This window comes from Channa argus, chromosome 8 (genome assembly GCF_033026475.1).
Source record: "Channa argus isolate prfri chromosome 8, Channa argus male v1.0, whole genome shotgun sequence".
Taxonomy (NCBI): Eukaryota; Metazoa; Chordata; class Actinopteri; order Anabantiformes; family Channidae; genus Channa; species Channa argus.
Genome location: NC_090204.1, coordinates 13,205,001 through 13,229,894, shown reverse-complemented (window position 1 = coordinate 13,229,894; position 24,894 = coordinate 13,205,001). Strand labels below are relative to the sequence as shown.

At 37.7% G+C, this 24,894-nt stretch overlaps 1 protein-coding gene across 6 annotated transcripts in view; it reads right to left on the bottom strand.

Moving 5' to 3' along the window:
- Window positions 1-24,894, bottom strand: part of negr1 (neuronal growth regulator 1) — a 156,110-nt gene that overhangs the window by 77,393 nt on the left and 53,823 nt on the right. For all 6 annotated transcript variants that reach the window (XM_067513235.1, XM_067513239.1, XM_067513236.1 and 3 more), the window contains exons 2-3: window positions 23,470-23,708; window positions 1,471-1,596 (exon numbers count right to left, since the gene is read on the bottom strand). In XM_067513235.1, coding sequence (XP_067369336.1) covers window positions 1,471-1,596; window positions 23,470-23,708 — 365 coding nt within the window. The remainder of the gene's footprint in view (window positions 1-1,470; window positions 1,597-23,469; window positions 23,709-24,894) is intronic.

Here is a 24,894-nt window from a genome sequence, read left to right as displayed (position 1 = left end):
AAACAAACTGGAGACCTGTCCAGGGTGTATCCTGCCTCTCGCCTAATGACATTCTAACCACAGCCTGTTGTGGGGGGCTTCCCACAACCCTAAAAAGGATAAGCAGTTACACATAATGGATGGAAGTGTTGCTAATGTTTAACTTATGATACTGTGGTGTACAGATGTAGCTCTTGAAAGTGTCATGGTTTTTGTGTGTGGTATCTCCGCCGTACCCTACTGGTGGCAGTCTGGTTAATTCAGAAAAAAGATCAACAGCTTTCGGTTTGTCCCTTCAGAGGTCACCACAGTGGAATGTTCATGGCAGCAATAAAAGCGAATATATAGATTTCTTAAATAACAATAGGCTACGAATTGATTTACTTACTCAGCTTAACAAAAACAATTGTCTGTTTCATCTTTATGTTCTTTATAAAGTAAAACTGCAGGATGTCAAACAAAAGAAACTGGTCAATAATTTATTTATGTATTTATTTATTTAATGCCAAATATACCCATGAACATGTTGGCAGTCGAATTAACTTGATAGACCTGATTATGTGGGTTGTCAATAAATACACCTGGACTCAGGGGAAAGTAACCCCAGTGATAATACTGTTTCTGTGTTGAAACTTTTGTTTATTCTCCTCAGTTTAATATGCTTTGTGTTCCCTGTTGTTTCAAGAAATCTGAATCTAAAATCACTTCATTTGTCAATTCACTGCTTTCCGTGTGATGAGAAAAAGGAAATGGCTGCAGTAGTTTAGGTTTAACGGATGAAAAAGTGAGTTTCAGTGCCTAACATAGATAAAGTGCTGTTTATTTAGGTTTTTAATTAATGGGATGATGTCCCTAAATATACTGCCACTGGAATCAAATGAAGTGAATTTTCTGTTCGCTCTCAGTGATGCCTCACTTAAAAACGTTTAGAGTACACAGCTTTATACATACATTCTAGAGTGACAGTTCTGAGGGAGTTGGACCGTGAAGTTGCATGTCAACTCAAACTTTAAAAAGTGGATATTGATATGACCAAAAGGTTTGGAGAAATCAAGCAGCTAGACTTGAAGCAGTTTAAATTATTTTACTACGAAAGTAAAGCTGAGATTGAATGGTGATCTGTACAATTTTTAAGCATGTAGGTCTGAAGAAGTTATTCTCTTTACTTGATGCCAGGTCTCTCCAGCCATTTCAAATACAGGAGTATATAATCAGATCTTACTCACTCCATAATACTGTATGTCCCCTTAAATGTATGATTACAATTCATCTCACCCTACCTTGCATGGATCCATTCAACCTATCAATCTCTCAAAGTATTCCCACCCCACCCTTCTGTCTGTGAAGCAAAGCTGCTAGTGTTCTCTCCTCATTCTGTCACCTATTGATCCAATCCATGCTTCCCCATGTCCTCTCTCTGTTCATCCATCCATTCATTTATCTGTCCAACCATTCATTAGCATAGGTATGTGAGAGGTGAACTGAACTCACCTAATGGGGTTATGTGTCTCCAGGAAATGGTTGGCTCAGGTTTCCCACTCGCTGTACAGATGAGCGACACATTGCTGCCCTCATTTACCGTGATGTCAGAGGAAATGTCATATATCTTGGGAGGAACTAGAGACACGAAGTTAAAGAAAAATACAGAAACAAGATTAGCATTTCAAATGTGCAACCTCTGGTTGATCCAACATTCTCATCTATATATAATACTATATAATAGAGAAAAGGAAGTGAGAAGTGGTTTGTGTTACCACTCACTGCAGAAAAAAATTACACTGAAAATGTATTAGCCCAAGTTCACTTAGCAGAGAAATCACATCACAAAGGAAGTATTTTCTCCTCCCAGAGACCAGTAAACCACTTTCAGTTTCTATAGCAGGGAATGCACCTGAGAAAAAATGCACACAGATATTAGTAATGCTTTAGATTATGGCCTGCGACTTCCAGGGTAAGTACAGCAAACTTACTGTGTCAAGATCAATGGCTTTCGGCTTGTGCCTTCAGGTGTCGCCACAGCGGAACCTGTTCCACATGTTGATTTGGCATGGGCTTTTAGGCCGGATGCCCTTCCTGCCGCAACTCTTCCATTTTATCTGGGCTCAGGACCAGCACCAGGGTGGTCCTTGGTGGCTGGCTGGGGCCACACCTGGTGGGGTGGGATTTGAACGCGCTGTGTGTATTGTGTACTTAGTTACAACGTCGTACCTCCACAGTACCTATGGTTACATATTTGCTGTTACCTGAGAACCTAAAGCAAACTTTGAGGAATAACAGGGTAACAAGAATACAAAATACCTACAGTTTAAGTATATTGTAGTTTAGGGGTACTTTTTAAAAAATACATAAGTGTGAAACTTACAGTGTAACTACAAATAAGAAGAGGGAAAGAGGTTCCACTCATTTGTTGCACCTACTGTATAACAACAGGTAACAAAGGGGTTTAGATATATTAATTTTCGAAAAATTGCCAAATCATGCCAAATCATCATGTGACATTTAATTATTTATCAATAAGATGATTTAGATTAGATTAGAATTATAGGCAATAAAAATAAAAGCATGGTTGCTTATTCCTTATTATTTGCTCAACTGTCAATATCATGTATCAAACCCCTTTGTTAAGTGTTGTTATACAGTAGGTACAATAATGTAATTGTAATTTAAATTTAAAGTGAAACCTCTTACCCTCTTCTATGTGTATTTAAACAGTAGATACAAGTATTCACACCTATCATGTAATATTTAATAAGTACACCTGTCTTATTGTCATCTTGTTACGCAGTTATTCCCCTCAGTTTGCTTATTGTTATCAAGTAACAACACTGTGAAGGTACATTGTTCTTAATAATAAGTACACAGTGAGTTCGCTGTACTTACCCAGTAGGGCTATAATCTAAAACATTACGCAGATATCTTATTTTTGGCTAAATTCTACTTCACATGGCTCAACAATATGGATATTTTTCAACTGACAATATGTTTATGATTTATGTTTCTACTGAACCCCAGTGCACCTTCTTTCCTTGTACAGGGGATTCTTCTGTATACCCTCACTAATGGCAAAATGTGATGTAACTTTATGAACTCTTAAACATGATCATGACAGTAAAGTGTATTACAAATTTCAATTATGCTAGAAAGATGACCTGAAAATTAAAAAAAAAGGACCATACAGAATTACAGATGATCATCAAAATAAAAAGCAAGTAATAAATGTAAAAAATGTTAAAAAAAAAAAAAAAACATATATACAAATATAAAACATTTTATAGAATATTTTAATATAAATAAAACAACAAAATTTCCTAAATTTCCTGACAGAGCTTGCAACATTTAGTCCTACCCACAAAGCTCTGGGCTGGCTCAGTTGTCTCTCAGTATTCAGAATAACAGAACCAGACCAAAAGTATATCTTAACAAAAATTAAAATGTGAGCAGGGATTAACATGTCTGGAACCAGGATGCACTTTAGGCAGTTTGCAGGTTGTGCATCATAAATTCAAGTCAGACTTGCTGCCTTGCCCAGGTCTGCCTTGCAAAAGAAGTTTCTAATCTCAATGGGATTTACCTGGTTAAATCAAATTTTCACTAAAAAAGTATATCTTTGAAAAAGAAAAGTTAAGTTTCTTACTATTGAGGCCAGCTCATCATCAGTCCCTGCTGGACATCACTTACAATCATAATTGGCAAGTTTCTGGGCACTTAAATCCTCTCACAGCTTTGATGTTAAAAGCTTTGGTATTTAGGCTGCACAAAACACACAGAGACACACATGCAGCCTCCCACAAAAGCAGTTAAACTCATTCAAATAAGCATAGAGGCACATGTCCACACGCACACACACACACACACGACTTTATTTTAATAATCAAGATTTGAATATCTGAGGGAGCTTTTCTGCAATGGGCTGTACTACACAGTAATGGTTTTTCAGTTGTCTGGGTCTTCCCACTATTCTATCCTCCAAACCCCCCTGATGCCTGCCTAAAAAACTAACAAAAGAAAAGTTGATTCAACAATTTCCTGAACTCATCCTTAGACCCACAAATACTTTTTAGACCAATAATAGGATGTTGCTAAGAGCACACAGCATGAATAATGCCATGATCAGTATGTTTTGCAACCATTAATTAGATTTAATCTATTGTTTATGTTTTACGTTGTTCAATCAAGAAAAGAAATGATATGCAAAAAACCTTGTGATCTACACCCTGTAAATATTATTAAAAGCCTGACTCAATCATATGTAACATAAATGGACTTATGAGAACTGCACATTGAAGGGCGCCTTAACTGATTTCGAACTTCCTTCTTATGGTTCTAGTTTGGGTACTACATGTACATAAATGCCATTAAACTTCCCATTGACTTCCCTATATCAAAATATCTCTCTACTTCTAGCTGAAATATGCCTCCTGATGACATCACCTGGAGGAACCTTCAGTTCAGATTATGTCATCTTGTCGCTCACAATATGTAATCATGGAACTCCTGATGATGAAAAACTCCTCCAGGTGATGTCAGATGATCTGGAGGAGTTTTTCAGCTAGAAGCAGGGAAAAATTTTAACATAGAGAAGCCAGAGGAATGTTTAAATGCAATAATGTGCATTGCCACCTTAAACTAGAGAGCAAGCTGAAAATTGGTGAAGTTGCCCTTTAACAGAAATAGCTTACAGGATAATGCAACATCAGAAAGCATCTCGACCTTCTTTGGCTGAAGCAGAGGTCCTCTCTGATTCACAAATGATACATACCCTTGTATGTTTTGACCAAGACTCAGTGATATGAGGGAGTGCCCAAGACCACATTATCAGCACTGGACTTTTTTGTGTTGTGTGGGAATAGGCGTCATTTTTGATAAACAGATCTGGATCTAAATGAGATGAAAGTGGGGGACCTTCAGTGGGAGAGGACCGGAGGCGATGTTGAATCTAGGTTATTGCTTGTCAGACTCCTGTGTTTACTTGCTGTAGGAGCCCAATGTTGACACATCTCCTCAGTGTCTGATAGCACAAAATTGAAAATGTTGGGGTTGTCTACTGATCCTATCTCTCCTTGGCAGGGACAGAGAAGTTTTCAATGGTTCAGATGAAGAGCCCTCAGTTTTTCCACTCACAGCTGCTGTAGCTCAGTTGTTTCACTGTGTAATACTGTTTGCTCCATGAGGTTATAAGATCAATACACAATAGTCAAATTTCAACAAACCTTTATCATCTATGGGAGTGCAGTCTCTAAAAAACACGTGATGGGCTTAAGAACTTGTTCTGTAGTTAGCTACAATTCAACTTAAGGGTTTTGGTCTTTTGCTTGGTAAACGTTTGCAGTGTAGGGTGTATTATGTTGTTCATTTCAGTATTTTTGGTAACTATGAAGCATGAATGAACATGAATTGCAACCGTTCAAGTTTTTTAATGTTTTTTTTAATATAGTTTTCTTTAGAACATGTGCATGTTGTATCTTTATAAATGTAACCAAATATGCTCAAGGTAAATAAATTCTGCAGAAATATGAACCATTTCACACAAAGAATTACAGTATTAAACCTTTTGTCACACTCGCGCTGGTATCAATTTTCTTCTGTTTTGTTTGAGTTTCATACTGAAACAGAAAAAATGCACCTGGACCAGATGAAGAGAATTCAGTTTACAGGTTGTGCCAGTGATGATAATGTTCTTCTTGTGTTTGAATTATAGCATGGATGGCAAAACGTATGAATCGCAGTGGTGGTTTAATTCTGTTAGTCCCACACCTCAAAAGACAAAAAAGAAAAGCAAAAAATACCTTGACTTGATTGAACCTGAGCAATGTTTGATAGTGTGCTTTAGGTGAATATTGTTATCAATTTGTTTTACTTGAATTACTGTATGATACAGGTGAAGCTTAAGAAAAACTAAAGGCTTATAGTGTGATATTGTAAATTGTTAAAACCAACATGACTGCAGCCATCGATAAGCATGTGTTCCCCACCTCTGGTGTATCCAAAACAGAAACTCAGGGCCTATGGATATTAGGATGCCTAGAGTATAACTATGTCCTGAATGGTCATGTACAAGAATTAAAATACAAATTCTGCTCTTATTTTTTCTAGTAAAAACTTATGATTAGTGTTAGAAGACCATAACAAAACAGAGCCATTCTGTACCTACAACATTCATACACCAGAGCTGGAGTACCCAAATAAAACCTCTGCAAGCACCGGGAGAACATGCAGACTCCACACAGGCTGCTGCCAAAACTACAAACACAAGCATTTGTTATGATCAGCTCAGCGATTTCCTTTTTTCGGTCACAGTTTATTTTGATGGACTGTGTGCAATAAGCGTAAGTCAGTCCTTCTTGCTGCTTCAACACAGCAAGATGACATCATATGATTCAGTGATGTCACCTAATGTGATTTGTGTTTGCCTCCAATCTTCTCTAGTTTTGCCTCCTGCTAACACCAAGATATTAGGACAATTATGACATTGGTCCTAAAATGGCCTATAGGGACCCAAACCCCAAGATCCAACATGATATCACTAGGTTCAAAGGCTTGGATAAAACCATCTAATGATGACACATCACCACATATTGATGTCTTCATATTTCAACTTAGTCCAAGAATTCCTTTGACTTTTTGATCCTTTTTATGAATTTACAGAAGCATAGTGCAATGTTTAAGGCAACTAAAATACCTCAGTAATGTTAAGGCATGTCGTTATATGAAACACTGTACAATTAAGGTATTATGGTTAAATTAAATATATGTGCTCACATCAATACATCAAATTATCCATACGGTTGTTCGTTTCTGGTGCAAAATCTCTTTCCACAAAGTTGTTGCAGCAATCATCGCTCACATACTTCTTAGTTACCACATTACCTTGAAAGCCTAAAAAGTCCATTACTATAATGTTTTTCTAGGGTGCTTCTCTCTGAGTGCTCTATATGTATAGTATGGCTTTTGCACCTTTCCACCTCTTGAAACATCAGATACAGTCATGACTGTTCTGCCCTTTCAATACCAGAACATCAAAACCCTTCGTTCACTACCATACACATGCAGCTTGTCGTTTTCCTTACATGCTAATTTCATTAACAATGCTATGATTGCCATGTTTGCCCATTCCTCTCTAATTTCCCCTTCTCCAGCCCTGCGGGAAGTGAGCTGCCACAGCTGATCTGGGCGGCATCATCTCGCTCCTGGCAGACACCTTGGGTGAATAAATAAGGCTCTAATGACGCCACCTTGAATTACAGAAATGCTTACAGCTGCACTATTAAAATGCAGGGGTTTTCTTCTGGAGCTGCAAAGTGGGATGCACACAACTGGGCTCTTCTATTAATTCTGACAGGCTTCTCCAGGATGATGTCTGCTACCAAACTGCAGGACTGCATTACTGGCTAAACCCTCTGCCATCCAGCTTTCTAATTAGAGCACAGAGGGGAAGCCCAGCCACTTGTTGTAATGGACGAAGGTATATACTGAAGAGCGGAGGAATTCAGGCTGAGTTATGACGAAGGGAGACAGAACTTCCTTCACCTTTTTTCTGTAATTCAAATCCATTTCTTTTTCAATTCTCATCTACAGATACACTATAGAAATGCTTAAAGGTGCTGTTTCTTGTCCAAACACAAAAGGATGTAATAGTCCTATTAAAATACAGACGCTTACTGAAGTAAGGATCAACGGTTTTTGATTACAAATATGCAGCAAGCATCTGAATTATAGAAAATCTTGAGTTTTACTTTTCAGCTTTGCTTAATACAGTAAAGGTACTTTTAAATAGTTAGTTGCAATTCTAAAATGACCTAATAAAGGTCTCCCAACTACAGGTTGAGATGATATTAAGACAGATGGATTTATATATTTGCAAAATATACCTGTGTTTGTAGTGTGAAATATAAACCTCGGTTATGCAACGGTTCCCACGAACCTATTCCTAAAGGTTTTCAATTCCCTTTCCTCACTTCAGGCAGCAAAGAAGAACCAACTTCCAATCCGTTAATTAGGTGTCAGACACGGAAGCTAAACATAAACAGTGACAGATTATATTACTCAAAGGGATTACCTCCATTTGCAGTGTCAGAAAGCAGGCCCAAACAATTTGCAATGCTTAACTTTAGGAAAAGTTCATCCAAGTAGAAAGAGAAATCTGGCTTCAGTTTTTTTTCATTGCTCATGACAAACATATCACCTTAGTGGCCTTTCTAATTTAGCCATCTGCATTTTACTGTATATATATATAAAACTTTATAGCATTAAATAACATATTATATGAAGGGCCCCATGCTAAGCATGTGGATTTTTAATGTATTGTACAAAAATATTTAAGAATATGTGTAATATCAAAGCAAGAAGGTTGACTTTATGTACATAAAATGCGTTTCAGGGACACTGACAGCATGGTGTGAGCTTTGTCTGTGTGTACTTGTGTGCCTGCAGCATGTGCGAAGTGCGCATTGTCTATGTGTGTGCTCATGTGCCTGTAGTGTGTACAGTGTGTGCTTTCAAAATAATAACATCCAGCACTTGACTCCCAGCACATAAACTTTGAAAGTCATTGCAGCCTTACCTATGATATCACCTCTCATAGTATTATTAAGCATATCAATCTCAATCATTTTCAACAGAAAAACAAACACAACAATACACCAATAATAAAAAGCAATAAAAATGTTGGGGAAAAAAGGGAATATTTTCTTTTTCTTTTCATTTATTTGAGCCTAGCAGCAACAGAGGAGGTGGACTAAGTGCTAGAATGGCAGGACCAAGACATAAAACCTCATCAGCCCTTATTGCTTGTCTGTTTTTGGCATCTCTTCATCTTCTAAGATTTCCTTGTGGCTATGGTGTTGGGTAAGTTAATAAAGAATAAAAATTTGAGGAGTAGCAGACAGCATAAGGCTAAAGACGCAAATAGACTCCCAGCAAGCACACATTAGCTGATGAACATTATTCCATAATGGTATCATTACGTATGATGAATCCAGCATTTTACCCTATTACTGTTCTGCAGGAGTTTGCCTGGGGGTCCAATAATTGTGTGTGACAATGTGGGAACAGTACAGTAAGGTTATATACTGTATAAGAGGAGCTGCATAAGTTAGTGTTGCAACAGATCACAAATAGCTATTCTTACAATTAAAATCAAATCTGAAATTTTGCGGATTGTTGTCTTTACCATTGGGGTTACTTGTGTGGATACGACCTAATTCTGGCACTGTACCTCACTGAGCATCTACATGTCACGGTATAATTGTTAATGCAATTGGCATAAATTCACATTGTAAAATCTATGTCCGTTACTCCAGCTGTAACCCTCAAGGTATATTTGTCTCTTGGTTCGTTTCAGCGACCCACCTCTTTCGCTTCAAGGCAGCATTCCCATTGTTGGCTGAAACAGAAATGACCCCAATACAGTGGTAACAATAATGTACTGGTGAGGTGATGATAGCCTTGGAGAAAAAGAAAACACTGGACAATTTTACCTCAAGCTTCCAAAATGTCACTGCAATGTACAGATGAGGCCACAGTCATAGTGAAACGTTTTTTATTGTGCCTGTGTTCTCGGTTTTACCTTTAACCCCACTCTCCGAAAACAGTAAAATCTAATGTACAATTGTAAATTACACTGACAGAGAGTGAGCTGATGACGCTGATAAACAATTAAACTTTTAAAATGTTTTACTATTAAACATGCTATTAAACAAGCTTTCCTCCTTACAGAAATCTAAAGGACACTACGAACGCCATTTTTGTTCAACTTGTAATTAACTATTACTTTATGATAATATTCCTGTCATGACCTAATGGTGCAAAAATAACATGCTTCCGCAAATGTCACAACCGATACATATGATGAGTAATTGTCAATGAGGTTAACGATGCAGAAAGTGTGATTATGAAGAGCTTGTTACCAATTTCATGCACTTCTGGGAAATTCATGAATTAAGGGAAATCAATTGATGAAAATGAACTTTTCAAAATACCTTGCGAGAGGCAATTAATCTTCAGTGGGAGTGCTGCACTGGGCATGTAATTCAAAGATAAGCTATCACCCACTTATTGAAATAGTTTCTAATTTATTCATGCTAATCAGTGTCTTTCAGCCTCAGCATCTTGCTTACAAAAAACAAAATTCCTCTGCATGGGACTCTGCTTTCACTCTCAAGGACCATCACTGGCTTTCCCATTTGCTTCGTGGCTACAAAGTGTCTAATGCATGCAGACGTGCACAAGGCTTACTTCAAATAGTTTACTGTGAAAATGACACACTGAGACTGTCTGAGGGCATGCTGCTTTCCAACAACAAAATATCAGCCAGTGACCAAAACGACCGTTGCTATGGGTGATCCATAAGTGAGGAGAGTGTTTCTGCGTGAATGATCTGATATGAGGACACACAATTCCGTCTCCATCTGTCACTGGGCCTTGATGCATCGCTAAAGGTCAAAGTTCAAACTTTAGAACCTGGGTCGTGATTAATGGGCAGAGAGCGGATGGCAGCTAGCCGACACACAGTGCACTCAGCGACGGAAAAGGAGCTCAACTCAGCAGACGTTTAGATCTGCTCCTTACAAGATCTTTGCTTCATACTCAGACAGACTAAGGGTCTGTAGTGGCACTGTAATTCGATGCACATGTTATCACCGTCTATCAAAACACAGTGTCACAGTGCTGATAAATGTAATCATATAAACCACCCACATGGACCATTTTAATCTATAGCAGATTGATCTAAAATATTTCAACCATAAAATTGTCCAGACCATATACTAACAAACATCTGTATCTTCTGAGATGACATTTTATTAAAACTCACCAGTTGCCACTAGGAAATAAATATTCAGAGATTGGTCAGAGCCTTTTTGGGCACAGAAGCTCAGGCAACTATCATACTTCTCAAAGTGCCCTTGATGGTTGTGATGGATGTCTTCAAAAAAATCCTAGCTTGGGCTACTCGAGGACCATCATCATCAGAGCACGTGCATACCATGTCTTCGTTCATCTATTTGTAATGACATTACGCTATTATCTTGAAATATTAATATGTATCTCTGATTGGGTCACTGGGTAGAAAAGAAGCTGGATTTTCAGGAACAGCAGAGAATCATCCCGGAACAAAGACATTTTGTGGTCTGAACACATTCATGTAGTATTTATCAAACTCTCTTCCTCCGTCTCTCTCTGTCCTGATTTATTTCTCTCATTGGTGAGTCATATAAGTCCATGATAAATAGCACTGGCTGCCAAACAATTCAGGGTTCAAGTGCTGAAGAGGATTAGTGATTATTCTCAGAGTGTGTATTTGCATGTGGATAAGTGCATGTGTGTGCTATGTGCTACACTGAAGGTGTGTTCATACTGCATGTGTACATTGCTGTTTGTGTGTATCAGCTGCCACATTTATTCTCTGATTGTGCCCAGTACTGACTGGTTTTTCCTTCCAATCCGCTCCGAGGTCTGGTAAGAGAAGATTTGGACAAAACAACACGTAGGTAAGACAGGGCAAGTCGTACCCACTGAGGGCTTTGGAAAGGCCAAAGTTATGAATATTCAATAACTTTCTCATCATCATTTAAAACCCCGAGCTTGTTCTTTGCTGAATACAGATGTCAGTCCCGTCTATTTGTTTACAATTTTACTCTAGAGTGCCGATTATTCAAATGATATGCAGAACATCAGCGACTCTAATCATTTTAAATAAAACAGCGTCGCTTCTCTGATTCGCCTGCTTTTTGAGATCTTAATAATACAACACTGCCACGCCACTCTAAGGCTGTAAATAATAATGACCGCTGGATTCTCTAACAGAACAGCTACAAGTAAAGGAAGCAGACTGAGAGAAGAGATGTCTCTCTGCTCTTTAATTGCACTTTGGGCACCAGATGAATTTCAGAGATGAGACAGGCAGGCGGCACCCCACTGCTGGTGGTCAGCCTGCATTCAGAATGATCTATGCAACAGTGCTGTAGGGCCAGGGAGTGTAGACTGTGATATTTATCTGCCCAATTAAGGCCAGTGTATTGCTGAGATTTCTGCCAATGGTTCACCCACCAGCTAATGCGTTTCACAGCTGTCCTGCTGTTGATGAAAGTTGCATTGTATGAGAAACACTGCCTAGAGGCCTGGCCATGCTTGGATCCTTACAGAAGTGAGGGAGCCCATGTCTCTGTTGTGATTTACACTTCTGAGACCACCAGAAAAGCCATGGGGTAACACCAGTGGTTAATGAAAATTCTACATTTGTTCTCACAATCATTCTGCCTGTCTCATCGTTCATGAGCTTGCTGGTGTCACCTCCAGAATTCAAGTTTCAATTCAATTTTATTATATTTTGTCTCCATAATACACTGCCATTTTCAAAAGGGGAAGAGCTATAGAAAGCTTGTGAGCATGTTCACTTTTCTCTAGTACTTATGAATTTCACTGACTGATTGACTCGAGCGATACTAAAACATTTTAATTTTTGTATTTATAAAACAAGCCTCTGACAAATAACTTTTTGTTGGCAATTAATGCTTGCAGGTGTTGCAATTGAAATGTGACCCTGAAATAGATAAAGATAAAAGCAATCAAGGCTTTTATAACACTAGAGCAGCAACTACCGTTTATTATTATTTTAATTATTCATTAATCTGTAGATCTTTTCCATGACAAATCATTTAATATGTCCATCAGTTTGAGTTTTATGTTTTACCAATGATGCTTACATCACACAATGTTACTATTGGTTGTTAGTCTTAGCGAATCTCTTTTAATCGCAAATAACTGATTTTAGTGACTTCACAAACTTTTTAGTAACTTGCTGCCAGTCAACAAATCTATTAAATGACTAAACATTCAAGTTGTATCTTCACAATATCATCAAAAGTGACAAGAATTTATGATGCGATTTATGATGCTATTCTAAAGCCTGCAACCTAAACACCTGTGCGTGTCTAGTTTAGAGTCACGTTTATGCTGTACAAACAAACAGTGTAAAGTAGATGTGAGGAGGAAGACTACAAATAAAGTTAGATGATGATCAGTGTGGAGAAACAGCATCAAACAAATATGAATTCAGCTTAAATGACAGTGTTGAAAAGAAAGATGATAAATGTCACTCTTTTGGCATTATTTTGTGTGTGTGTGTGTGTGTGTGTGTGTGTGTGTGTGTGTGTGTGTGTGTGTGTGTGTGTGTGTGTGTGTGTGTGTGTGTCTGTCTGTGTATGTGTTCTGCCAACATTGGACAACATTTAATGTGACATATCTGCAGGGATGCTTGAGCTTGATTAACAGGGAGAAAGAAACTGGAATTTATTTGAATTTATTAGTGAAAGAACTAGCACTTCTGTTAAAAATTAAAGATTCACAGGAAATGTGGTGAATACATGATATGTCACAGAGTGGTTTTGAAGTATTTCATTTGGGTAATTCACAGGGACAACAAATCTTAAATTTCAACGCAAGCAATAAGACAAAAAAAACAAACAAGTAAAACATGTAAAACTCAATAATGAAGTGAAAACAGCTCATTAATGTAGTATATGTCTATGCTATGACATATGTCTACGTAATGACACAGTGATAGAACAGGCAAAAGTGCAAGGCCTAATAACGATCAGAGTTAAAGAACCCTCTGCACTGGAAGAGGCTAAATGCTTTATTTGCTTTTTAATACACTATTATAGCTGTGCAAGCGACACATGTAGACTGTGATGCTGCCACTAACCTTTTCTTCTTGACTATTATCACAATTCAAAATTTATTTTAAACTAAGTGGAAAAACAAACAAACAAATGTTATAGTTGTTATTATATATATAAATGTTATTATAAATTATATCATATTGTTGTTGGGAGTGTCTCAAGTTGATGCATCATGATAACCTGTTTCTACTGTATTATTAGTGTCAGCAACAGTAAGCAACAACAGCGATCAAATTGTCCGGATGTTAATTTCATGTTATCTTTAAGTACAGGGATGTCGGGGGTAGTACAGGGAAATTGAAGACGGATGGCATCCATGATTTTTTTTTTTTTTTTTACTAAAGTCAGCTACTACTATAGCTTCAACCTCATTTTGAAGCAGAATTGTATACAAAAATCTCAAAGGACAAACACCAAAAACACTACTTTGCTATTCATGGAGTATAGTAGGTCCAGAATTATCATGCACAAAGCAATCAAGCCTTCAATAATAGATCACATGTCAAAAGACATTTTGAGCAAAGTAAATGTACCAGAATTAATGTGAATTCTTTTTTACCTCCAAGCACCCAAAGAAAAAATGCCTAAGTTAGTATCCATTTGTGTTGTATCTATTCCCTCTCTAGAGAAGAGAGACGTGAGAGCTGAGTGGCTGACCTTTGTCCTTACTCATTTTAATTAACCATAGCTAATATCAGCTATTTCTGTGATGAGGAGTCACATTAGTGCGAGTGCACTAACACATAATTACCTACACACACATGCACGACAAAACAAGTCTATAATAGCGCATGCATGTGAAACACATAATAGATGACAGAAATTTTCAGAGCCTAAGACACGGATTCACAATGTCACACTCAGACGCACAAACACACATACACACGACAATGATTAGCAACTAACTAAATGTCAGGGGCCACCATGGCAAATCTGTTCCTTTAGACACACTCATATTCTCTCTACACTTTCCCTGCAATATCCATGTCAGCCCACTTATTTTCATGCATTAACATTCCACCAAGACTCTTCATATACAGTTATTCTAGTTAGAAACTGAAGAGAAATGCTGATTTACTACCCTCTTATCACGGCCCTGAAATATCTTACTACACATATACAGTTATGAGGAACTAGTGCATTCATATTCTCACAGTGCCCTTGTTACTTTTGTTGGATTATATAACTATTTCGATATATGTTTTTCAACTTGGCAAAGATCCTAATGCAATTATTATTAATAAACAGATTATTTATACATGATGTGAGATCCATTTGAGAAAGGTTAAAACAGAGGCCTCAGTCATGACCAACACATACTGTACATAAAAACTGAAGAGTGTGGATCTCCAGGTCTGGGGATCGTGCCCCAAATGCACTAAAATTAACTACAATAAGTTCCCATCTTTGTTATAAAATAATGTCTGCTCCCTTGTGAGTGGGGCTGACATGTCCGCTGTTGTTGTTTTCAAAAACATGTATAGGATTTTATAGTAAATTGCCAGTGTAATAGCATCATTCAATTTTATCTTTGAGTGAGTCACAGCAGCTATTGGCAAAATATCCTGCTTTATTCCAGTCTCATTGAAACACAGAAAACATACCATTAAACTGTTTAAGCCACTCAACATGAGTTTTAACGGGAAAATGTTTCACCAATATTGTGCGTTCACACAGTAAAGTCATTTTTAGTTGAGGAATCCTCAGCAGTAAACGAGGGGAAAAAAAGGCCATTGAGAAGGATTATGTGGATTCATTCAAAGAGTTGCATTAAATGGTAGTTGATGGGACTGTATTTTCAGATTAAAGGACATGAGAAAATGAAATCTATTTTAAATGCACCCAGCAATTAATGAGAGTGACAGAATCATAGCATATTAGGAATAAACTGTGATTTGCTGGGCCTTTTTATGCCGTACCCAGTAATTATGCTCTATCTCTGTCCTAACATCAAAGAGAGGACTGACGACCTAGAGGTTTAACCCTCCATTTCACTTCTTGCTGAGAGACACTCTTCCCACACTGACTCACTGCATGACCGTGGGCAATGATTTTTCACTGTGGATCCGGTCTGATCCATATTAATTTCCAACACATTTTCATTATATACAGGATTATGCCTCACATATTTGAAAAATGTTAACCCTATGAAATTATACTTTTTCTGTGGTATGATCCTGTGATAACTGGTTGATGGATGCATGTTGGAAACAAGTGTGTATGCGGAAAAGCTGAATCAGACTACAATATGTCAGCAAAATTTCCTTGAATGAATTTTCAAGCTCAACACCTCAGCCTACAGTTTTGGTTTTTCAGTGCTGAAAGCTTGAAACACATTACCAAAGCCCATGTGAGCAGTCAGTGGTGAAAGAAAGTGTGCCTCTTTCACCCTCATCACGGTGACAAGATATTCTTGGATGAGAGGTGCTGTGCATATTTAAAACATTATCACATCTACAATCTTAATTAACAGAGAGAGTGGAAAAGAATGGTGGCTGGGGAGGAAGATAGACATTCGATGTGTAGAGGGGTGGGTTGGGCCTCTTACCATCTCTCATTCCCCTGGATTCTACATCAGATAATGGTGAGGATAGACTCTAAATAGGTCAGCGTATGTGTGGCGAAGACGGGGACATGCACATGGTGATCTGCAGTACAGTCGAGTAGTAAACAAAAAAATAAAAAAATTAAACAAAAACACAAAAGGCTGGGATGAACTGGACAAGGACCTACTAATTGATTGTGGTGGTATCACTGATATTTCAGTTTTACTCAATAATCAGTGAACAGCCACTAAACATAACCGATTTAGTTTAATCTTGTTAAGTCAAGTATTTAGAGGGAGGGTTTAACTACTTAGTTGTTAACTGTGCCAAATGTACCTGAAGCAAAACACAGACCCTTTTGGTAATTTAGCAGACCCCAATTTCCCTGATGATTACTGCTTTTGGCTGAGATTATATAAAAGACCCTTATGGACACTGGTAGATCATGTTCACTCCCCCCCAAGGTTATTGGTGTGATGCTGCAGCAACACATGAATATTACTTAAACTCCATCTTTGCATCACCGTTGAAAACATCAATTATCTCCTAGGTTTCCCTTTATCTTGCTTATCTCCCTTTACCTTGCTTGTGCATCTCAGTGACAGCACTGTCAGCTTCTGAAGTACATTGAGTCATTTTTCAGCATACTGAGCATCACATTTCTTGCAACTAATGCTCAGGCTGTGCTCTTTGCTTCAAATGACTCAAGGCTGTAAGGACACGTATTTAAAATTCCACGACTTTCCCAGTTCTCATGTGTTCTGTTGAATGGCAATGATGCGTTAGAGGGAAGAGGCACAGATGCAAACGTCTAATTTGTTGAGGTGACACAAGGTCTCTGAGGGGGATAAATGTCACACAGAGATTAAATGATTCTAAGAGACGAGGGAGCAGTCAAAGCAATATCTAACCCCCTGCCTTTAATGCAGCAGCATGTGGTTTATGTGTTAAGAAGTGTGACAATAAGTAGAGATTCCTGTTGCTGTCAAAAGCGTTTTATTGTTTACATAAGGGGAAACCCCTTGGGATGTTTCAGGAAAGAGAAAAGTTCATCGTGAAATTGAATGGCGATTTTTCATCATCATGAATAATTTTCAGGGTTGTACTGAAAATGAAGTGACACAATAGCAAAAACACATACAAATTATTTAGTAGGTACACTGTATATTTTAGAAAATTATGTCATCAGCTCAACAAATGCTGACTTCTGAAGATGCCTATTTTCTTACTATAGTACCGCACTAGTATTTTTCTATTGAGTGCATAGTCTGTAAACTGGTATAAATCTTGAAATAGTCGTATTAACAGTAATGACATGGCCAAATACAAGGAAGCCACCCAACAATGCTGAAATAAATATGCAGTTTAGATAAGCATAAATGATTGGTGGATCAGCCGGTCATCTACCCTACCATGCACCTGAAATGGGTTGAAACCGTTGCATATTTTCATACATATACAGTAATCCTTTCTTGCTCTCATTTTCCGTGCTCGTCATGGTGCACCGTCAAGCAAAGCAAAAGTAGCAAAAAAAATTTCCAACGCCATCAAATCCTTTTACTTCAACTGTAACATTTGTGTCGCAGCATTAATAAATGTTGTATGCCAGGACTGAAAAGCCCAGATTAAAGTGCCTGTTTTTTTTTCTTAGCAAGCCTTCTCTTTCCTTTCAGCAGATGAAAAAACAGCATGCTCCCAGAAGCATCTGCAACATGACAGAGCTGCTCCCCTGCTACATCTCATCTGTAAAGAAATCCCTCTGTTCTCCATGAGTGGGCTTAAGCATGTGTACACAAGTACCACACAGTGACAGGTAATAATTCACAATACACAGAGTTTTGACAAAGCAAATAAACAAACGTACAACATGGTTTGAAGTTATGAGTGTGCTGTAACTGTACACATATGTTGTACCACAACAAAATTAAAGAAATGACAGAGTAGCAATATAATGAACTAAAATTTTAACTACCTTGAGCGCCCTGTCAGAAATGTGCCAGTAAGCATTTATCAGCTGCATTGAGTCATCTGTAATTCAACTTCCTGTCTGCAGCTCACACTCGAATACACAGCTCTGCCTAAGCGGCTGGCAACCCAACTGTCTAATGACTAAACAGTAGCAGATTTAGATAACATAATCATAACACGATCAACTTTTACTGATAAACAATAAAAGTCAAAGTTACGAGTACAAAGCATATTTTAAAGACTATTTTTGAGCTTTGATTTCATGTTTCAGTGTTAAATTTTCATACCATCATTGTCTTACCATCATCACAAACATGTTGACCATTTTTCTTTGTTCCTAAGCTTTAACACTTAAATGTGTTATGAGTGTTATAGCTGTAACTACAATGTTGGTTAGATGTTACAAAGGGTTACTTTTACTGTGCTGCTCCTCCATTGTTTTTTTGGAATTCAAACACGCTCCAGTATAGAACTGATAGGTGTTACTGAGTGAATTTACATTTGTAAATTGATATGCTTTGGTCAAACTGTTTAAATCTTAGCCACTTGGTTACATCCATCAGGAATTGCGGCCTTTGCAAAACGTATTATACAGCTGACAGCTGGCACATTAGCCTGACTTAGATTTTGGCCATATGGCCAGTAGTGAGGAAACACTGTGACCCAAAACACTCCTGTCAAGATTCCCACTACATAATGTTCTTCAGAAAGCCAACATCTACAAAAACACGATGGTCCTGTAGTGACCATTACTGCCTGCCAAGCAGCCGACTGTGGTTTATCACAAGCCTGCTTAGAGCCACAGTGCACCTGTAAACCATCACTGAAGCACTGTTTAACCTATAGCAGCTCTGCTCGCTGTGAATTTCAGCTGATTACACTCACCTTTGAGTACTGGACATCGGTAAGGTGTTCCAGTAATGAAAAAACAAATGTGCAATTCAGAGAATTGAATATATATCTTGTGTAGAGCCAAAGAAAGTACAGTCCATAAGCATAACAGAGCAATTTAATAGGCCTAGTTTGCACTGTGGTAAAGCAGATTCCTAAAACTCGTAATTACCTTTTGACCTATAATCCTAAACTAAACTAACAAATTAACATTGCAGTTGAACAAAGCCTTGCTGATCAAAGAATCACCAAAACACCAAAACATGTGACAGTGTGTTGTATTTTTGCTCCTATAACATGGCACAATTACCACCAAAGCCAAGTCTATTGTATCTTGAAAAGTGACACACCAAGTCAGCATTGGTTTAGTGCAATACTTTAAAAAGCAGCTTTACCACTCACAAGAGAAAAGAGAAAGAGAGAAAAAAGAAGGGCTGCCTGTTTGAGGAAACTCTAACAAGACAGAAGCTGTTGATGGACACATTTGCAAAACCAGAGATTGCCCCCATGACCTTTGAACTCCACGTCAGACGTTGAAGCTGTACAGCAGCTCTGACGAGCTCTGACGATCTGACAAGTGCTGAGCTTCTGTATAACAACATCAACAAATAAGGAAGTCATCTTAATCTACCCATGTCCAAGGTCATCATCATGACCTTATTTACGTTATTTTAAGTGAGAGACAAACCAGGAGAGAATAAAATGTGGACGATTATAGAAATAATTTAGGTCAGGCTAAAACATTTTTTGTGTGACAGTACCATGACAAAGTTCGTCCCTGTTAGGACAGACCTGATGCAATTATCACAAACAGATTTGGCAAAATCTGAAAATTGCTGACTTGACTGCAATTCTAAAACAGGCAACATCTGTTGTGAAAGACCCTGGACCCTGGCTATGTTGGTTTTTGCGACTATTGTGAGAGATTTTATGCTGTTCATAGTTTCATATCTACTTACTAAAATGTATTTGTCATGTGCTGAAAAATCACTAAAGGAGAATGTTGATAAGATGAGAATGGCAGAGCTGAATGTGCGGCCGTACTTCACACACTTAATGCAAGCCGAATTATCACATGTTGGGGCAGAAAATTTCACGTGAAAGCAGCCGAGTCATGAGTCATAATAATTATCACATTATTCATAACAAATAGGAAGCCATGTGCATACATTTGGATTTATGTTATCATTTACTCTAGCAGTAGAAATGTTACTTAGCAGTTTTACCCATATTTTGAATGCTTAACTATACCTCTGCATGCCTTTTAATGGTACAAATGTATGTTTAATTCTTGCTATAAGCTAGTGGCTAGGAGCTGATGCTTTAGATTTTTTAAAGACGTTCTACTGTTAATTAGAAAAGTGCACAGTTCTCTAGGGGACATACCGGCCATTTCCTACAGTCTAATCTGACATTATCTCATCATCAGGTGATGTGCTTTCCATAGTGTACAGTTTTGAAATATCTCTTAATCACAGAAATGGTCATTCATTTTACTGTCTTCTTGTTGAATATTCAATGATCTGAATTTAATAATTTGCCATTTTGTTCATATTTCATTTTTAGGGTCTTCCAACTAATTACAATTTTAAGTAATATCAGCAAAAAGTGTAAATGTGTACATGCCTGACACCTTATCAAAAATTGTAAACATTCCCATTCCTAGTCTAGACCACACACACAAAACAAAAAAAACAAAAAAAAAGGCAGGTATAATCACACCCTTATGATATTTTTTTTTCAAAACCCACTCCATATGTCAAAATGGTAGTGCCAGCTGGAGAGCCGTTTACACTTGCACATGTCCCATATTACTGCTCACACTTGTGCAACAGAGTGTGTCTGACCCTTAACATCTTCTATTAATACTATGCTGTGTGTGGGAACATGCATATTCCATCATTATATGCCACTGAAATTAATTCTAAACCTTGACTTGAAAACAATAAAAAATTGTGTTATGCACTTAACACACACTGTATAACATTACATGTGGTGTTTGATGAAAGACACAGCCTACGACAGCCTACAGAATGTCCCATAAACACTAATGCACCTGCTGACCTTGTTTGATGGCTAGTATGGGGCCCATCGAAAGTTCAGTGGTAATTAAAGGCTAAAATATAAAGCTTAGACACATGTCTATGCAGTGGTATATAGTAGGGCTGCTAGATTAGGCAAAATTCATAAACACAATCATTTTGTTGAATATTGAAATCACAATCATTGGAAAAGATTATTAATTCACTTTGGTAACATTTATTGTATTAAACTTTTAAGAGGGTAACTAACTAACTAACTAACTAACTAACTATTAGTGCCTAAAGCATGACTTGCGGGAGTCTTTCATGTTTTTTCTGATGCACCTGTTGCACCTTGAGTTGCAGGAAATTCATCTGGAATCAATTTTTACAACAACAGCAGAATATGATTACTATGTTTGCTGTTTGTTGTTGTGTGAATAAAGGTATGTTTATGTGCCCACTCGTGTTTTAACACATTGCTGTGTTTCTCCTAGACAATTTGTCAGGCATGGTGGCAAGAGAATGGTGGAGGTTTTGCAAACCCACAAAAATGTTATGTTATGTTTTTCTTGTGCAGCACTTTTAGTTCATAAATTACAAGTAAAGGTCAAGTAAAACAAGGTGAGTATTTATAACATGTATTTATTGGAACACGTTTCTTTTTAAAACGGTTTAAAATTTTTGAGGATAAAAAACTGGAACTTGAGCTGGGTAGTCTGATATAACATATTTCAACTTAACCATTACTTTTGCTTATGCGTGAATTTGGTTTAACAGCACAAAATCATATTTCCAAACCTAATGTCATTGCTTTACATTGTAAACTTTACATGCATCCAGGTGCAGGTCTGTGAATCTGTCAGACCATGGGACATATACACACCCACTCACACTCTCCCTCACACACACACACACACCCCTGCAGTGCAAAGAGGCCCTGGAGGAGCTGTCAGAAGAAATGTGTACATCAGTTGTAGTCATACAAAATCCTTCCAGCAGGGTTGTGTGGAGGTGTGACTGTTTATTTCTGTTTTAGAACAATGAAAAAAGAACAATTGATTTCTTCAATTTATGGATGTGTCCTTGCTAACACTGCTCCCCCTGTTCGTTTACTCACTGTAACACTAACGCTCTCGCTCTTACTGAGCTGGGGAGGAGGGGGCAATTAAATGCTGCATTTAAGAACAGCAACAGACAAATCATACAGCCTTATGTAAGACAACAACCTCTATCTCTTTGCAGTGGCTGGTTATGCATCTTCATGTAAAAAAAAAGTGAGTGGAGTGGATTTGGGGCAGGTAGTGCAATATGGGCACACATCAGGAAGAAACGGCTTTCACTTTCTACCTACCTGCGAGACATTAATAAGAAACTGACTGGGTCATGAACATAGATTTAAAAATGTATTTTGGCCATGGAAGGGGGACTCATTGACATGGCGATCCACCATTTCTGTTTGATTATATGATCTGATGCCAACAGGCTTTGCTAGTAGGTGAACTGTCTTCTTGTGTAGAAGCTTAAAACATGAACTAAACATGGCACATGAGAGTGAATTTAAACTTTTACTGAGAGGGGAAAGCACACTGCTAAAAGGGGAATGCTGGATTTATAACTCCTGACAAGTATCATCGCAAAAACGGAAGTTGCACTATACTTGTTTTATTATGCCTACTTTGTTTTCATGATCCTTGGAGGCCATAATACTAATTGAAAGCAAAATGTGATTAAATGCAAAGACCTACAACATGTCAATAAGAGGAGAGGCTATAGCTAAGAAATCTAAGAATCTTATTATATTTTGTTATCTGCTCTCACCAAACCTAGGGAGGCTTGATTAAAGCTATATAGTCTGCCTCCAGTCATTTAAACCAACAAGTTTCTACTTTGTGTTTCGTAGCCCAAAGGCATAAAATGTATTCTACAGTGTCGGTTCGTCTCCATAGAAGAAATATTTCGGCTGAAAAGATTTCATTTAACTTTTTTCCAGACAAAGCCACAGCATCAATCATTTAAAGCACAGATGGCGCCAGATACGCCTGTGACCATTAGATAAATGGACAACTGTCAGATTTGCTTTAATCTTTGTGCTGATTGAACAATCCCTGATATGAGCAAAAAACTTAATATTAGGTAAATAATGGCAAAAGAGAACCGAAAAAATATAAAAACTACATAGTGCAGAATCTTTAAAAATATCTCAGCTAATCAAATATCAAAGAGCGTTCCATGTATACATGCAGATTCAAAATAAAAATTCTAACCATAGATTTTTATAGTTAATACAGTAAGAAAGTCTTCTTATATTTTAAGTATCAATCAACAAAAGGACAAACGCACATGAACATGTGTCTGTTCAGAACACGGACAATCTATACACACCTTTAACAATAAGGTTGAGGAGCTTTGGCCGTGGGTTGCGTTCACTCTGAATGGAGCACGTGTATGGGCCGTCATCAGTTACATCCACTTTCTGTATCTGAAGGCTGTACTCATGTTTGTCACCGACGCTGGAAACAATGGACACACGTGGGTCCACAGACCACTTGTCGTTCCCTGCGAATATGATGCTTGAGCGGTTCAGCCAGGCTCCTTTAGAGATGCCATCCAACAGATAGCACCTACGATGACAGGAGACACTTCAGTTAGATCTGTAGAAGTGCATGTTATCTGTCAATGAGAAATGACTGGCGAAAGGACTCTTTTAATATTCATACAAGCTTTTTATGTGTGTGTAAGTTATCCAAAAACAACAATACAAACAAACATTTATTAACTGAAATCCTCTTTGCTCCAGATACATTTTTTGTGCAATGCCATAGAGCATAGAGACCAGGAAGTAGCATTTTTTTTGTTATACACATAAATAGGTAATGTTCCAGAAAGTCGACCCTAAAACCCCAAAATCTCAGGATCTAGAGAGCAGGATTCAACCTGTTGCAGGTGCTTTAAGACAAAATTTAAAGCAAGACTAAAATAGCCAGAACCATTAGTAATCATTGTGCAAAAAGATGTCTGCTGCTGGATCTTCTAAACAGACAAAGACATTAAGTCATTGACAAGTTAAAGGGCTTATATACTGTATTAGACATTGCCATTCATAGTCAAACAGCTGGTTACATGTATGGGTACTGGAGGGTGAAAATGAGGACTGTGGTCCCGCCCTCTTTCCCACTGTTTTATAATGTTACATTTTTCTGAAAGTGTTTCAAAAGGTTCCAATATAAGGAGTAAGTAATTTTTTGAATGATGTGTTGCTACTACTGAAGTTTTACTGGTTTCTCAGCTCAATGGTCTGTATATCTGTCTTTAAGCAGGACACAAGTCAAACAAGGTGCCTTCCCCAAGTTAATCATTCACCGTGGGGAAGGAGAGTCCACATGTTTTATTAGGGTCTAGCAGACTACTTGTTAAGACTACCCCAAAAAGCTTAATGTTAGCTTGTTTTATCCATTCCACAACCATCATTGATGTGACTTTTGAGTTGTTTTCCTTTTGAACCTTTACTCCTTCACAAATTGTGGAGGCTAAACTGCTCAATCTTTGTCTCATTTGTCCATAAAACCTCCCTCCCAAAAATACTTCCTGGAGAGTATTTTAGTAATTATCTATCTACCAACCTATCTATCTACATCTATCCATGATCTGTAACTGCTTATCCTGTTTAGGGTCACTGGAGGGATAGAGCCAATCCACGTTTACATCTATGGCTATTCAGAGTCAACAATTAATCTTTATATTATAATATATATACACACACACACACACGCATATACACTAACTAAATATCTAGTGAAGAGAGTATAA